This window comes from Diachasma alloeum, unplaced genomic scaffold (assembly GCF_001412515.2).
Source record: "Diachasma alloeum isolate Michigan unplaced genomic scaffold, Dall2.0 Dall_scaffold_00210, whole genome shotgun sequence".
NCBI classification, from domain to species: domain Eukaryota; kingdom Metazoa; phylum Arthropoda; class Insecta; order Hymenoptera; family Braconidae; genus Diachasma; species Diachasma alloeum.
Window position 1 is genome coordinate 2496535 of NW_021680375.1, and position 16538 is coordinate 2513072.

Below are 16538 nucleotides of genomic sequence, written 5' to 3' on the forward strand. Positions count from 1 at the left end.
CGCGCAGCCTGCTCAAAGCTCGACTTCTGCACGACTTGACATAAAATATTATAGAGCACTCGGTAATAAATTTACGAAGGCTCGGCCGGTAAACTACACATTCGTTGAAAACGAAATTTGTGCCCTTGTACTCTAATGTACTATTAAATACAGGGATCTACAAAAATTGTTACTAAGTAATTTTAAAAGCAGTTTACCGTAAAGTAATCAAAGTTCCTTACTGTTTGATATAAATTTGAAGACAATTCAAATCTCAATTATGATTAAACAATTAATTCTAAATATCTGAATTTCATTTTTCAATTAATCTAATTATCATGATGCTTGCGAAGTTGATTACAGATTTATAAAATATTTGAAAAATTTAAAATGTTCATTGATAATTGATATTATAAAAATTGAAAAATTGTACAATACGGTTGCCTGATTTTGTGTGTAATGAAATAATTTTAATTCTGTGTTACGATTTTGCCTCTGTTTGAATCCAACTTTTTGTGATTAATTTTATTTAATAAAATGCTATGGTGGACATAACATATTTAATCTAGGACTACTGAACGGCCGATTCGCGATTAATTTAAACTATATTATTTTTTTTCACCTTTTCCGTCTCCAGGGTTAGATTAAATTAATTCGATTTATTCTTATTCTTGATATATATATTTTTGGCAACTGCAAACTGCACCATTTACGGTCCTACCGACGAATAACCCCATGAAACACCTTTTTGAATAATGAAAGAATTCTCATCAATTCGATTTCTATCTTTGTCTGTTGATAGAAATGCATTGAATAGCAAAAATCGCGAATTGGAGACTGAAAATTTTTAAAAAGGCATAATCGGCTAGAAAATGGAAAAATTTGTTTTTCTTTATTTGCGTCAGTGGAAACTCAGAATTACTGTTTTTTCTTCAAATATGGGAAGCATATGAATATTTTCAAGTTTTATGATCTCATTTTAACGAAAAGAAATGAAAAAATGGAAAATAACGTGGGCGAGAAGAAATAAAAAATTTCATTTTTCAATGTCTCCGAAAAGTTTTAAAATCGATGTATTTTTTCGAATAATGAGAGAATACCCATAAATTCGATTGCTATCCTTGTCTTTCGATAGAATAAATAGAATAAGTGACGAAAATTAAGAATTGGAAAGTAAAAGTTTTTCGTGATTATTGTTATATAATAAGTAAAAAAAAATTTCTGAATATTTAGCATGAATGATGTTCAAGCGAGGAGTAGGATATTCGAAAAATGCAGCCAATTTTATGAAACTTTTTTCATATATTAGGGGAGGGTAGGGTAGAATGGACACTTGAGACTTTTTTAAAATTATTCACAACTCAGAAACAAATGTGTCAATAGAGTTCAGTTTAGGCTCATCACAAAAGGAAAGAATTGTTCTTTGTATTGAAAAAAAAATTATTAAATTTCATCAATGTTTCAACCCGTTACTCATATTTAAAGTTGCTGCTTTTATATGAGGTTAAACGGGTCATCGATAATTTCAGAATTTTTTTACATTGCCGAATGGTCGATAATGTAGGGAAAATCTACGAGGTATCGATGCTCCCTTTTTAGCTAGCCTCGTGTATACGTAGCAACTTTAGAATTCATTTTTGTTGTTGTCCTGAACCTGGGGTTTCTAAAATTTTGTAAAGGGTGCCTAAATAGATTGAACAATATGTGAAAAAAAATTCATGAAATTGGCTGCATTTTTCGAATATCCAACTTCTCTCGGTGACCACTGGTCGGTAAGTACCCATAAGAGTAAATTACGTGGCGCCCTGTGAGCAACACTAACACTCCCTCGAACTGTTCCCGCCCATTTCCCGGCAGTTGATGGTGTTAGAAACATGGCAGCAGACGAAGAAGTCGTTGAATCTATGGAAATTGATGAAATTCCGTCAACGAGTAAGCAAAATGTGCCTGCAAAAGGAAAGTCCACGAAACTATCACATCTACCATGGTATGTATCCCTTAAAAAGATACAAAAACATCCTGATTAACTTTTTTTGGTGATGAAAGGAGGTTATGTCTATTCGAATGTTTATATATTTCAGGATTGAAAAATATCGTCCACAAGTGTTTACTGACATCGTTGGAAATGAAGACACAGTGGCTCGACTGTCAGTATTTGCACAGCATGGAAATGCTCCGAATATCATCATCGCTGGACCACCTGGTGTAGGCAAAACCACCACAATCCTTTGTCTCGCTAGGATTCTGCTGGGTCCATCTTTCAAGGACTGTGTACTTGAGCTCAATGCTTCTAATGATCGAGGAATCGATGTTGTCAGGAATAAAATTAAGCTGTTTGCACAAAAGAAGGTGAGGAATATTCCTGAAGTAGTTTTCTAACAAATTTAAGAAACAATTTCACATTTTGGACTTTCGAGATGGTATGGTTTGGTAATTTCGTATTATTTGATGGAGTTTTCTTACGAGAAATTAAGGAGGATCATACGGGATATAGGGGCGAGTGGGGCAATATAGACACTTGACTTTTCTCTGTAATCAATAAATGTATTCATCGCCGAGCGATGTAAATTAATCAAGGAATCAGGGATTTTGGAGAAATAAAACACTATGATCTAGTTGTCAAGGATGCGATGTTTCGTTAAATATATTTTAGCGAAACGTCGCATCCTTGACATTTAGACAATAATGTTTTATTTCTCGAAAATCCCTCATTCCCGGATTAATTTCTCTGTAATGTTAATAATTCATTATACGGTTGATGAACCGATAGATTTTTTTTTTATAAAATACAATTCTTTCTCTTTGTGAAGAGTCAAAACTGAGCTCAATTGATGAATTTATTTTAGAGTTATAAACATTTTTTAAAAAGCCAAAAGTGATTTTACTCCACCCTTCCCTAGATGCTGTCAAATCGTCCCTGTAAAAAAAATTTGATAGAGATGAATGCATAGTTGATAAATAATTGACCCTCGATTTTAAATGTTTTGATACGCGTCTGCAGAAAAAATTTTCATTAGTAGGAATTCTTTGTTAAATGGATTGTAACTGTGATTACAATTATCCAATATGAAATTCCTCACGTCGTTCAGTGAGTAAAATCATTTAAATATTTGTTTAACCCCCAGATTAAGTTTCTTTCTTGTATTTCACCTGAAGAAGATATTAAAATAAACGTAACTTTAATTTTGAAGATTGAAATCTGAAATACATTCCAACCGAAAGTTAATGTGAATAGAAACATTCTGGTTGATTTGGCGCTCAATCAGCAGTCAGTATTATTGATAATAATTAATTTATAAATACAAAAATAAGGTAGAGTTTTATGAGGAAATGAACTTATCAAGGTTACGGAGAAAATTAAAATATAGAACAAGAAATCACAAAATCCGAAAAAATAAATAAAAATTCTATGCTCAATATGAAAATTATCGTCGGTGTCAAATTAGAGAGACTATTGTTTAAAAAAATAATTGACGAAAGAATTTAATGGATCAATTCCTGACACTCATCAAAGTTAGAATTTATGGGAAAAATTGTTAATGATGAATAATTTCTTTTGGCTTTTTGAATTTATTTTTCTTTGATATCTTTAACGACTCGACTGGAGTTTATTCATGCTAATTTAAGTAATCATGACGGCAATATTGATATGTTTTTGTTGTAATCAGGTCAATCTTCCTAAAGGAAAACACAAGATAATCATTCTCGATGAAGCTGATAGCATGACTGATGGTGCTCAGCAGGCGTTACGACGCACAATGGAGATTTACAGTCATACAACGAGATTTGCACTTGCCTGCAATAACAGCGAGAAAATTATTGAACCCATCCAGTCAAGATGTGCCATGCTGCGTTATGGAAAGCTGAGTGATGCACAGGTTTTGGCCAAAGTGATTGAAATTTGTCAGAAGGAAAACGTGGGTATTTTCTCTCAATCTATTTTTCAATTGTAAAGTAGAATTTCCCCACACCGAAAAAAGAAAAACCTTTCTCTAGTAAATCTCACTTGCATCAAAAAATTTGTTCATTGATAAGCACTAGGTATGAGTTTCCTGTTCGAAGTATATTAGAAGTCAAGAGAGAATTAGCATTTCTCGATTCGAAATTTCCTCCGATTATTCTCAGTAAGAGTATTCCTAAATGGAATAATATATTTGCCATACTGATACACTGTTGAAAATTGCTTGCTGAGATTTCTGGAACACCTTTTGGAAATGTTTATCACATCGTAGTTCTACTGACATTTCAACGAATTTCGTCATTAAAAATTTCAAATTTTATCAAAAATTCAATGCAAACTGTAAATTTTAATTCAAGTATTCCATGAAAATTAATGAATTGGAAAAATTCAGGTAAACATATCCTTGAATTTTCCAATCATTGAAAATTCAACGTAATTTGATACTGAATTACGTTGAATTTTCATGTTTTGATTGAAAATTCAAGTGAGTACAGCAATGCTCGTCGTCCTGTTACTAATAAATTTGAATTTAATTGAATTTTCAGTCAAATCTAGAATTTTAGGATTTTTCCTGTCAACTATTCATGAAATACTATCTTTTTCTGACAATATACTTGAGACATTACATAATAATTTCAGAAAAAATTGAATTGAGGGTGAATCTATTGGTAGCAAATATTTGTTCTTCTGGTGTGATCACACAAGTACTACATTTTCGATTTTTTCTCCCAAGTAATTTGGTTAGTTCGCAGATCATAATTTAACATGACAAAATGTCATCTCTTGAGAATAATTATAGATTTGACTCTACCCAATACGTATTGGATTACAAAAAATCCTTCCTTGTCGATCGATTTTCGACTAAGAACTGACCCGTCTGTCTCAAACATTTAGAATATTGAATCGAACAATTAATGTTTTATATTAACCCTTCACGAACGGGGCCCTTCTGTTGCCAAGCGTGGTGCGTGTTCAATACGACTCGAATTCGATTATTTCTAATGAGCGTAAAATTATCAAACCAGTTTCTATTTGGAGCTACAGTATTCCGACTTCCAATTTTGTCTGTTTGATCAAGTTATTCTTCACAGATTTGGAAATAATCAATTTTGAAAACAAGCGTTCACATTCGCATGGGTCGTACCATACATCGACCCCGTACGTGAGGGGCTAATTAAAAATAAATGCAATTATCCACACGTTCTTTCCTTACGACAAGTAAATAAGGTTTTGGTAAAAAAAATATTTTCTCTCGTTGCATCACAGATGGAAAACTAAGAGATATCAATTTTTCAAGGTGTCGTATACTGATGATGGCCTTGAAGCAATTGTCTTTACCGCTCAGGGAGATATGAGACAGGCATTAAATAATCTTCAGTCAACTCACAATGGATTTGGTCACGTTAACAACGAAAATGTTTTCAAAGTTTGTGATGAACCTCATCCACTTTTGGTTAAAGAAATGCTCAACTTTTGCGCTCAGAAAGACATTACTAAAGCTTATGGGGTAAGTAAAAAAATGGGACTTCCATTCAATAATTAAAAGTGGAAAATGAATCAATCATTTTGGTTGAGTGAAAGAGTAATTGTCGAGAAAAAAATCAAGCGGACTTTGAGAAATACGTGAAAAAAAATTTTTTAGATAACAAATAATTATTGAATTATTTTGTACTGAAGTCAATAATTATCAGAATTATTTCCCAACCACCCGACAATTTTTTAGAAAATGATTTGATATATTTCATCTTTCTAGGTTTTAGATCAATTATGGAAAATGGGATATTCAGCAGAGGATTTGATCACCAATATTTTCAGAGTTTGCAAAAATCTTGGTATTGACGAGCCCATGAAATTGAATTTCGTGAAGGTAAGTTCGCAATATTCTGTTTTTATAAAATTGTCATCTCTGATTTATTTATTTTTTCTCATAGGAAATCGGTATTACACATTTGGGAATAGTTGACGGATTAAACAGCCTTCTACAACTTCACAGTCTTCTGGCAAGACTTTGTCGTCAAGCCTCAGCGCAATTAAAGAATGCACAGGTTACACACTAAATTCTTCTTAGCCTTAAGTATTTTTTCATACAGAAATAAACATTATATTTATATATTCATAAAAAATTCTGTTCCTCTTTCATAATCTATAATACTAAAGATGGTCGAATATAACTGCAAAATAAGGAGATAATTTGACAAAATATGACGAATATGAGTACATATTTTTGTGTACGAAGTAGGACTACCAATTACTCCTAAGGGGATAATCAAAATGCGAGTGATGTCTCCTGGTTTCCACGGCCTTTGAGGCGGAGATTTTTGTCAGTTTTCCCCTTTCTCCAAAATTTCTTCTTCAGAAGTTATTTGATATTTTTTATACAAAAATATTCACTTAAAATGCATGACACGTGATAACACTGGAAGCACTTCTCACACAATTAAATTCTATAAAATTAAATCTTTTCAAAATTCCACCAATTCCATACGATTTGCACAATTTTTGAGATCATGAAATTTCCATCAAATAAATGTAGTAATGGAATACTGAAGCGAGATACGGGAATTTCTCTTCTAAAATAGTTTTTGATGAATTAATCTCTGAAAACTCATTCTCTTCCATGAAAGATAAACTCTCTTTGAAAATCTATCTATTCTCCGTTAAGGATATCCAAATACTTCATTCCAGTTAGCAACTTCTTTTCAAGCAAGATTTCAGGTTTCTCAAAAATCTTGTTATCCTCATACGTATTCGGATTTTTCATTGTTGAATACATTTTTTCGGGAATTTTTTCAATAAATATTGTGAATAATATTTTATTCAATTTCACACTTGACTCTCGTTGGTCTAACGTCTAATGATCATATGGTAACACAGGGTTGGGCAAGTAAAATACCACCGGTATTTTACCAAGTTTTCTATATGTAAAAAAATCAGTAATTTACCAAAGAGATTTTAGACCTTTTTGACCGCGTGTGCGCGTGATTGAGAACAGCACAGTTGTTCTGGCGTGAGAACAACCCCGTTGACAGGGTTGCATGGGAGGCAGGAAAGACAATCACAACGGTCCAACAATTATGAGGGTCAAACAAAAGGAGCAGGAAGGAAAATCGTCAAGGGTTCAAACGGGAGACTCGCAGGTATAACCCTTGCGACCTCTGAACCTTGCAACGTTGGCCTCATGTGAGGGGTATAATCGTTGCCACATTTGACCGTCGCGAGACGGTCAAGATATGGACCTTGTGACGTTGGACCCGCGTAAGAAATAATCTGTCATGAAATTTAGTCACGAGGGTTACTGCAGTGATAGTCGGATGAGGGGTGGTTTGCTGCCAGTTATTGACCGTTTTTACCATTTAGAGGTAAATTACCACTATTCTACCACGTACTGTAGAAAACTCCGATTTTCAGTGAACGACCCAACCTAACCCAACACTGCACATGTGTTCTATTGGGGACGCTATAAATCGCTGCGATGTCTGGTGGGTATCGCCTGCACTAAGAGAAATGACCGTCCGATGGTTTATCGTTGGTACTTCAATCAATTAATTTCCAAATCCTCAAGTTTTTCTAAAATATGACAACATCGGAACTTCGAGTACAACAATAAAAAACAATACTGAAATGAATGAGTCGAAGAGGAACTACTACTGTCAGCTACAATGTGAGGGTTTGAACAAGTTTGAACGGGTAAACCACCGGTCGTCCATGTTATCATCGGTAAATAGCGGTCCCAATAAACCTCGTAAATTCGGTTCGAGTAGTTAAGGTGTTTCATCTGAAAAGTCAAAATAATAAGAAAACGGTTCTTACGATGTTCTTAAAAAACTAATCCGTGATAAATTCACAAATTCCGAGTACGGTGATTTTTTTTAAAATTTCGTGAACGCATTCTTTATTTGATTAACAAATAATTTCTTATTTGATTCAAACAGTTATTGTCGCCTGCAGCAACAACAGATAACAATGGAAAAACTCAATAATCTATGAGAATGCAATAAATTAAGTTATTTCGAATTTTTTCCGGAAATCCATAGGGAGTAATTTTTGGATCCGATTGTCTTGGAATATACCTTAAGCGGACCGTTGCCAGATGTCGGAAACACACGGATTCAAGCCACCCAATATGATCGTCGTACCAGTCAAAAAGCTTCTAATTCGATTGTTTATAATTATCTGTCCAGAAACTTACGTTTTTTAATGTCGTAAAAAAACTAAAGAGTATAATGAACAAAGTCACATTCGGCTATGTGCACGAGAAAACGCTTTACGACTATGAACACAGCAAAAACGAGTATCTGAATTTCACACACCTTTCGTAGATATTTTTCAGACACTAAAAAACGTCTGAATAAATTGAAAATGTGTCTGAATTTCAGACGAACAGATGCTCAAACCTCTTAATTTATGTTTGAAATTCAGACATTCGTTTTTATTGGATTGAAGGTGGAAGTATACAGCTCTTATGGACGCAATGTGTTAAATGTTGTTGTTTCAAAAATCGTTTTCTCGCAGCAATCTTCGGAAACTAAAGTTGATATTGCGCCTAAAAAATACTCTTGGTCAATTCTATAAACTCTGAAGAGGATTTCCCCTCGAAAAAATTTCCTGAACTACTTGGATATCCTTAATTACAAGACATCCATCAAAAACTGACCTTGAAGAGGAGTTGGCTTATCTCGCGCCACTCTTTCCGCTTTTTTTTTTAAACTAAAAAATTGAAAAAAATTCAACACCATTTATCAATGGGAACTGAAGTGAGAGTTGGCCTCGGTTTGGGGGATGGCCATCTCAGTGCACTCTGACACGATTCAGCTCTAGAAGGTGTTCTGGGTGGGGGTTGCGGTGGTTGATCACTCTGGTGGCCATTGGTAGCCTCGGAACTGTTCTCAGATCGACTGTTAGCCTTTTCAATCGGTGGATCCCCCCGATGATTCCTCTTGGTCGGCTTTTTTGGGGTCTCTGGGGGCGCCTGCGTTGTACCGTCAACGGACTGGAGACTAGCAGCTCGATGTAAAGAAAGACGTGCGGGTTTTTTTGGTGGTGTTGGCCGACTCCTTGCTTGATGGAAGTCGTAGATCACCGATGCCTCCGAGTGCTCCGAAGCACGAGACTGTGTATCCTATGGCAGAAATATTCATTATTCTTTTTTTCATTCAGCATGTTTGTGAGAAATGGATAAAATTCGTACACTTCAATGCTTTCAGCGTCAAAAACCGTCCTGAGACATATGTAATTGATAGTCAGTTATTCCGGTTGTAGAACCATACACAAATTTTACTGATTTTTGTATTCTCTACTTGCTTCAGAGTTTCTACTTCGTGTAAACTTGAATGAAAGTAGAGAGACAGTTCTGCCCTGAAATTCACGTGTTAAATGGTCGATTGAAAATTTCAAAGAGAAAATTGACATTGAAATTGAAAAAAGTGATAAGGTCACAAATTACATTCGCATTATATTGAAAATATTCCAAAACACACAAAAGACACGTTGGTGACATCCGTGGGAATGTGCCGCCGTGTTAATTAGCTTTCAACGTTGACGAATTTCCTGTACACTGCCCGGGCGCGTTTTGCGAGTTTACGGGAACATTGCGTGACGGCCATTCCATTTAACATGAAATAAAATTTTACTGTTGCTAATGATTTATTTTCTTTTGGAATTTTGGGAATTATGGTATTTTAAAATCCCTATAATGTGTTGTACACTTCAATTAAAAAAGTCAAATTTTTTAAAAAATTTCGGCTATTCACTAAAAAACACATTCTATCAATTATCATTTGTGTCAAGTCATCAATATTGTTTAATTATCACGATCAATTATCTAGTGTAAATCAACGGACCATTGAGTGTTTTTATCGAACAATTATCAGTGTAGAATCAACCGATTATTGTCAATTAAATCTTTGTAAATTCATCGACTCTATCTGTGTCACATCACCGGTAAATTTATTCCAGTCTTCCGTATAAATTAATCAGTGCCTCAACGAACATAATCAGACAATTATCAGACAATTAATAGTTAGTTTGTTCATTTTTGTACAGCCCATTTAATTATTGTGGATACATTGTCTTGGCTCAAGTCTAAATCAACAGTGTAATTTGTGAAATAAATTCTGAACTTCCACTTCCCACCTCCATCCACCTCATCCCGGGAATCAACCGAAACAGATTTTCAACAGTTTTCTTAGCCTGCTCCCCAATATCTGTGTCACCATTTTTGGCGTGATAGAGAAATAGTCTTCCGTGTGAAAAGTAAAGAAAAAAATTGGTCTGGGCAGTTGGTCGCTCGCTTCGCTCGCTCCCATTACGGGTGGTTTGTAATTCGACTGGGTTTTGGTCGCTCGCTGCGCTCGCTCCCTCTGTGGGAGGATTGGAGTGGGTGGGTTGAAGTGGGTGGGTTGGAGTGGGTGTGACCCATTACGGGTCGAACCAATAACTTCCCGACCGATTCCCATTTATCTGTTCATTAGAACAAAAAACGCAAATTTTGAAATTTCCATCTTGATAACTAGACAACCGCTGAGACGATTTTTTTTTCAATTCAACAAGATTGACTCTACACAGAGACGTATTGATTATATCCAAAACGAAGTAGTGAAGAGAAATCTGAGTTATCGTTGAACGCTACGAGTTGGAAATCAAATTCTCGTTTGTTCGAATGTCGATTTTCTGCGGCATGACGAATCAATTTCAATTCGCGACGCTTATCGGTAATTCACATTTCTATTTTATTTTATTTTAAATTTTTGTGTGATTACAGATTGTTTCTCTCAACTCCCATGCACATACAGTTCCAGAGATATCGTTCAAATCAGTAGATCATTCCAAAATACTCGTGTCATGAACCAATAGACTTTCTCCAAAAAACATCATTATATTTCCCATTGAATGTTCTCTTTGAAATCGACGGAATTTGATGGATTACTGTTTATGGCTATTTGAATGAGTTATGAATCTAATGATATCTCCATGTTTCATGACTCTTCGAATCTTTCAATGATGTTTTCGAACACATGTCCATCTCTCCCTCTTTCTCTTTCTGTGTGTGAAATTTTCGGGGATCCGATTTCTCTTGAACGAACGGTGCAATTTAAATGTTTGTTTTACAATCGATGCATCTCCATGTAACTCAGAACCCATCATTTTCAAAAGATGATTGGCTCAGTTAATTTTTTTAGCAGCAAAAAACACGTAAAAAAGTAAAAAGTGATAGATTTCGAGTGGAAAAAAAACAGAAGCATTATTTTTTAAATAACTAAACAACTGCTAAGATGATTTCTTTTTCAATTAAGTCAGATATTCTCTACACAAAGACGCATCGATTGCATGAGAAATAATTCAAATCGCATCATTTCTTCAGGAGAAATAGTCAAATTTGCAGAAAAAACATCATTTTTGACATTTTTTCACATGTTTTTTTGCAAATAACGGAAGAACCGCTGAGTCGATCGTCTTCAGAAACTAATCAGTTCTAAGTTACATGAAGATGCGTCGATTGAAAAAAAAACTGACATTGCACTGTTCCTTGAAGAGAAATCGTAGCTCCAAATTTTTTGCGTCACATACATTCGCACACACACACACACACACAGACGGACATGTGTTCGAAATCATTGTAGAAAGATTCGAGGAGTCATGAAACGTGGAAATTTCATTGAATTTCAACTTTTGATTTTCGGGGTCATTACAATAACTTCCTTCGGGTCGGGAAGTTAAAAAAATGAAAAATACATGGGAGAACTAGCTGAGTATACTGCATCGTTGGGATTTTTTCGTATCTTTTTTAGATCTTAGCCTCAAGAAATAAATCACAAAACTGGAATATTCTTGTAACCTCTTTGACACTCTTAAGTGACGGGGAAAAAAAATCAATCAATCTGACAACAACATTAATAATCCAGAAATGTTCAAAAGTATACTGAAATATTTATTTGAAAATTGAAAATTTTCGTATTCACGAATTGAGATAGCGATCGAAAACAATGAGATTCACCTTCCGTTTCACCTTCCCCCCTCCCCCTGTAATGATTGTGGTATTTGGGAGAGACTTCAATCATTAACAGAAATGAAGTGGATAAACTCCAGAAGATATTGTTTATAATATTTATTATAAACGCGTCAAGTGTACGGATATTTATAAGAATGATTAAGATGCGAAGTAAATACAGAGTGAATATAATACAGTGTGCTAACCTGTCGGCAATATACAGTAGACTGATCGTGATATTCAGGATTACGAATACCGGACAAAAGGGAAAAGAAGAATACCTTTATTCAATGTATTTAGGAGGAATTAAAATGTATTAAAATAAGATGAGGCATGACGTATGCCGGGCGAGACCGAGATATATCGATGCCGATCGAGGCATTCTTAGTTAAAGGCGTTGTATATAGTACGAGCACTACACCCCGCCCCCTCTCAGCAATATAGACTGAAATACCTTAAGGGGAGACTCCGATGAGTTTTGAACATCACAAGTTATTGAAGTGAGTATGCACCTCAAATATAAAAAAAGTGATTTGTAATTGTTTTCCTGCACATTTCTTGAAAAAATTTTGTGGGAAAGAAAGTTTCTCATCCCAAGAATTGAGGGCACTAGGCTGTTTTTTCGATTCTATCATTTTAGGTTTCGACATGGATAATGCACAATGAAAAATGAGTTTTTTTCACACTAATGATCAACTCGTCGATATATGCTATATAGAGGAAATATATGGAGATGCTCACTTCTATAATCCGTGATGTGCAAAACTCATCAGAGTATCCCCGTAAATATCTACGAACTAATCTAACAACATTGTTCAACTTTAACGAGAAATATTGAATGCTACAAGTATTTCATATTTTGTACCTGCATACGAGAATAAGTAGGCTCTGAATCAAACTCAAGTGATGACAGTCCGTGCATGCTCTTCCTGGTCTTATTCAAATCAACAGTTGAATCATACTTGCTAGAACGTCTTCGATGTGATTGCATCGTAGTTTGTGATTTGCAATCCAAACTAGCAGTTGATCTTGTCAATTGAAGGGTTTTATCTCGATGCCGTGACTTGTGATGCAAACCCTCCATCAGTAAATCGAGCTCCTTCGGATTGATCCTACGTGAATGATCACTATGACGGTTTTTCGAACTAGTCAAGCTATGTCGCAAGTCTCCAGAACTGCGCACCTTCATACCCGGCAAATTACCCACAAGAGCAGTTACTTGAGGACCCTTCTGATAAACTTGCAGATTATCCTTCCTAGGCGGGGGGGAATCTAGCGTTACTTCTGTTCTGACTGGTGATAGGAGATCTCTCACTTGCTCCTCGAGATAACCGATTCTGTGAGTTAACCGAAGATTTTCAGTTCTCAAAGTTCTCAGTACTCCCAAGGACTCACTCTTTCGTAATACAACGATCTGTGCAGCATCTGGGGCCACTGCTAAAAGCCTTGCCAAGTCACTTCTACTAGAACCCACCACCAACTTTCCATTCACCTCCAAAATCCTGTAAATCATTGAATAAAAAAGTAAATGAATTATTTAAACATGGCAACTTATGCGTCTTTTTTCGCAGTAAATATCTAGATGCTCTCCACAAAAGTTTTGGCCTTATAAAGTTTCAAACTACAATTCAAAATATCATTCCGAGAAAACGTGAAGGATTTATCTCATTAATAAAATTAATATTCAACTGACTCTAACCCTTGAGAAAGAAAGAAAAGAGCAGAAAAGACTGAAGTTATCTATCTAGACAAGAAGAAACCACGGGAGGAAGTTCCTCATCATGTTTTATGAACCGTTTTTCATGAGCCATAATAAACGATAACATTGGGTGAAGTTTTTGACGTAGCAAAAAATTCCCAAACTTTACGAGTACATTGCCAAAAAATTCCGAACTAAGTAATGTAATCCAATGAAAATTCTACGTCAGTGTGATATCAAGGAGATTGGAGGGTCATGTGAAATTTGTTGGGTGCTGGGGAGAAACTGGCAATTAGCGAGGGCACGCGGCGAACTTCCGCCCCGTTAGTTTATAGTTCACGCTATAGAGGAGACGCCCGGGAATGCGAGATTCCAGATTGCCCATTGTTCTGCGGTGATTGTGATCCTGTAACTTCTACCCATGTCTACGTTCCTTTATATTTTGTAATGACGAGAAGGGAATGCGTCATTCGATTATCCGACGATGAGTTTTCTCAGTTAAGTGAACATGGAATTTGACATCGGAGTAATTTCAAGATTTATATAATGTTCATTCAAGGATTTCTAGAAGGTTAAAGAGAAAGTTGTTGGACATACGACATGAAAATTCCCTACTATATTTCTCTATTTTTACTATGATTATATGTGATGACTCACCTATCCCCTTTGCAAAGACCGGAATCTTCAATAGCCCAATCGACATATAGGCCAGCTGCATCATCCCTCGGACCTGCACCAAATCTCGGGCTCTTTGGATCGGCACTCACTTCCACCGCATGTACTGTCATTTGTGCTCCCCCCGTAATACAGCTAATGGGACGATTGTAGTATGTTATTTATTGGCACAAGATCAGCAAATACGAATCTGAGGGCTATTCTATTAAATATCGACATGGAATATAACCGCTGAAATTTAGAAATTCCATCAATCATTTCCATACGTCCACATATTTCAAATGAAGTGCTTTTCGTCAAAGAAAGGGCTTCCGACATATATACCCCCACTCTACCCACATTCGAAGTTTCCTTTTTATCCAAATCCACATTTCTTCTTTGACATGACGAAATATACAATGAAATGAGCCCAATTTGAACTCCCGGGAAATTTTCCCATCGTTAACCTCTCACGTACGGGGGTACCATGTATCGATCCATAACAATGTAAATGATTCTCTTTAAAATTGATTATTTCCAAAACTACGGAAAGTAACTCAACCGAACAAATTGCAAAAAAAGGAATACTATAGCCTCAATTGCATATCGATTCTGTAAGTTGCCGTCGATTAGAAGTCATCGTATTTTCGTTGTATGAAGCGTACACCACGCTTGGAAACAAAAGTGCCCCGTCCGCGACGCGTTAATTACAAGCTACAGAATCAGTGGAAAAGGAGCCGTAAACATAATTTTTTTTCGACAATTGGCCTTATAGTTTTTGATATTGCCATTTTGCGAAAAAAAATGCAAAAAATTTCCCATACCGGGAATCGAACCCGAGCCTCCTGGGTGAAAGCCAGGTATCCTAGCCACTAGACCATATGGGATATGGAATTATACCAGAATATTTGTTCATATCAGACCACTGAAATTTTGAAATTTCATTGATCATTTCCGTGTGGCCAGATAATTCAAATGAAGTGGTTTTTTTTTGCCAAAGAAAGGATTTCAGCCGTATATGCCCTCTCCACCCACATCCCAATTAGTTGTGATCTGCATCATGAAATCCAGGTTTCTTCTTTGACAAGACGGAATGTATAATTAAATAAGCTCAATGTGAACTTCAGGGAAATTGTTCCATTTTCAATTACAGATTACAGGATCAAAAGGAAATGAGTTGTAAATATGATTTTCGTGCAGCAGCCAAATGTTTCTTTGACTTTCCGGAGGGGAATGGGTAGGTAGTTACTGTTGTGATTCAATAGCAGGACAGGTACAACCCTGGTATACTAAGCGTACCAAGTACTGACAAAAATGTACCTCTATTGTATCAGTATCCCTATACTGGTATAATATCTCTATGGCATACTTTGGGACTAGTATGCTGTGAAAGCTAGACCTGATTGAATTTCTGTGGAAGTTGAAATTAGTTACCGATATTATCGACTGCCGCTACCGCAGTCGATATATTAACCCACTGCACATGGAAAAATGGTAGCAATCAATTTTATTTTATAGCTTTTTCTTCCTTTTGAACACGAGAAATCATTTTTTGAATAAATCTTTAACATAGTTATGTGGAAACTATGTGATGTGAATATGAGGGTTGCTCGGCACATATACACATACGCCTCTGTGTGTCTTCGTCGGTGATAAAACAGCAGAATTTACGAAAATTATTCATTTTATGTCACTACCAAGCGTAGGAAAATCAAAAAGAAGTTGGGGTCAACTAAAAATCGGTATTACCACCCCAGATGTAAGTGATGATGTTTTTTCCCATTGAAAATTTTAAACTGTTCGCAGAGGATGGCATATTTCAGACATATTCTCTAAAGAATTCCCAGACCTTTAAGCTAAGATGAAAAAAATAGTTACCGTTGAACAATAGAATTCAAATTTAGGTCTTGCTTAGTCACTTAATCAGCAAACGAGCTCAAATACGCTTTTTTTTGTTCCATTTGAAATCCATCTTGAAACTCGAATAAAAAATTAAAATTTAGATTTCGGAGAATTACATATGATGTCGATCTTCGATAGAATAGCAAGGATGCAAAAATTAAAAATTCATGGAATATTATCAAGGACGTGGAATACCTGAAAACTGTGTCATTTTTCTGCTTTTCTTGGGTCTCTGCCAACTCTAATGCCGACTGTAGTGCTCGACTCTCTTCCCGCAAGGTCAGTAATTCCAATTCCTCCCGGCCGAGTCTGTACTCTAATTCCGCTTGTTGTATCCTCACATCGATGTTGCTGGA

The 16538-nt window shown here is 35.6% G+C and overlaps 2 protein-coding genes and 1 non-coding gene across 3 annotated transcripts in view; 1 reads left to right on the forward strand and 2 right to left on the reverse strand.

Annotated features, from left to right (window-relative positions):
- Positions 1 to 1837: 1837 nt before the first annotated feature.
- On the forward strand, positions 1838 to 6125 carry LOC107036661 (replication factor C subunit 2). Its single transcript, XM_015254769.2, has 6 exons — positions 1838 to 1966; positions 2061 to 2328; positions 3648 to 3896; positions 5238 to 5447; positions 5694 to 5807; positions 5872 to 6125. The coding sequence occupies exons 1-6, from the start codon at positions 1854 to 1856 to the stop codon at positions 5995 to 5997; spliced, it is 1080 nt and encodes a 359-aa protein (XP_015110255.1). The 5' UTR covers positions 1838 to 1853; the 3' UTR covers positions 5998 to 6125.
- A 2255-nt stretch (positions 6126 to 8380) lies between these two features.
- The window catches only part of LOC107036662, an 81701-nt gene continuing 73543 nt past the window's right edge, over positions 8381 to 16538 (reverse strand). Inside the window, exons 7-10 of the mRNA XM_015254770.1 lie at positions 16378 to 16533; positions 14284 to 14436; positions 12793 to 13429; positions 8381 to 9059 (exon numbers count right to left, since the gene is read on the reverse strand). Coding sequence (XP_015110256.1) covers positions 8667 to 9059; positions 12793 to 13429; positions 14284 to 14436; positions 16378 to 16533 — 1339 coding nt within the window. The 3' untranslated portion in view covers positions 8381 to 8666. The remainder of the gene's footprint in view (positions 9060 to 12792; positions 13430 to 14283; positions 14437 to 16377; positions 16534 to 16538) is intronic.
- On the reverse strand, positions 15096 to 15167 carry Trnae-uuc. Its single transcript has one exon. It is a non-coding gene; the product is annotated as a tRNA-Glu (tRNA).

Bases quoted from the DNA above. Each gene is read 5' to 3' on its own strand.
- LOC107036661 (XM_015254769.2), top strand. From the start codon at position 1,854: ATGGCAGCAGACGAAGAAGTCGTTGAATCTATGGAAATTGATGAAATT. The intron at 2,329-3,647 runs GTGAGGAATATT...TGTTGTAATCAG, and splicing joins AGCTGTTTGCACAAAAGAAG to GTCAATCTTCCTAAAGGAAA. The intron at 3,897-5,237 runs GTGGGTATTTTC...CAATTTTTCAAG, and splicing joins AAATTTGTCAGAAGGAAAAC to GTGTCGTATACTGATGATGG.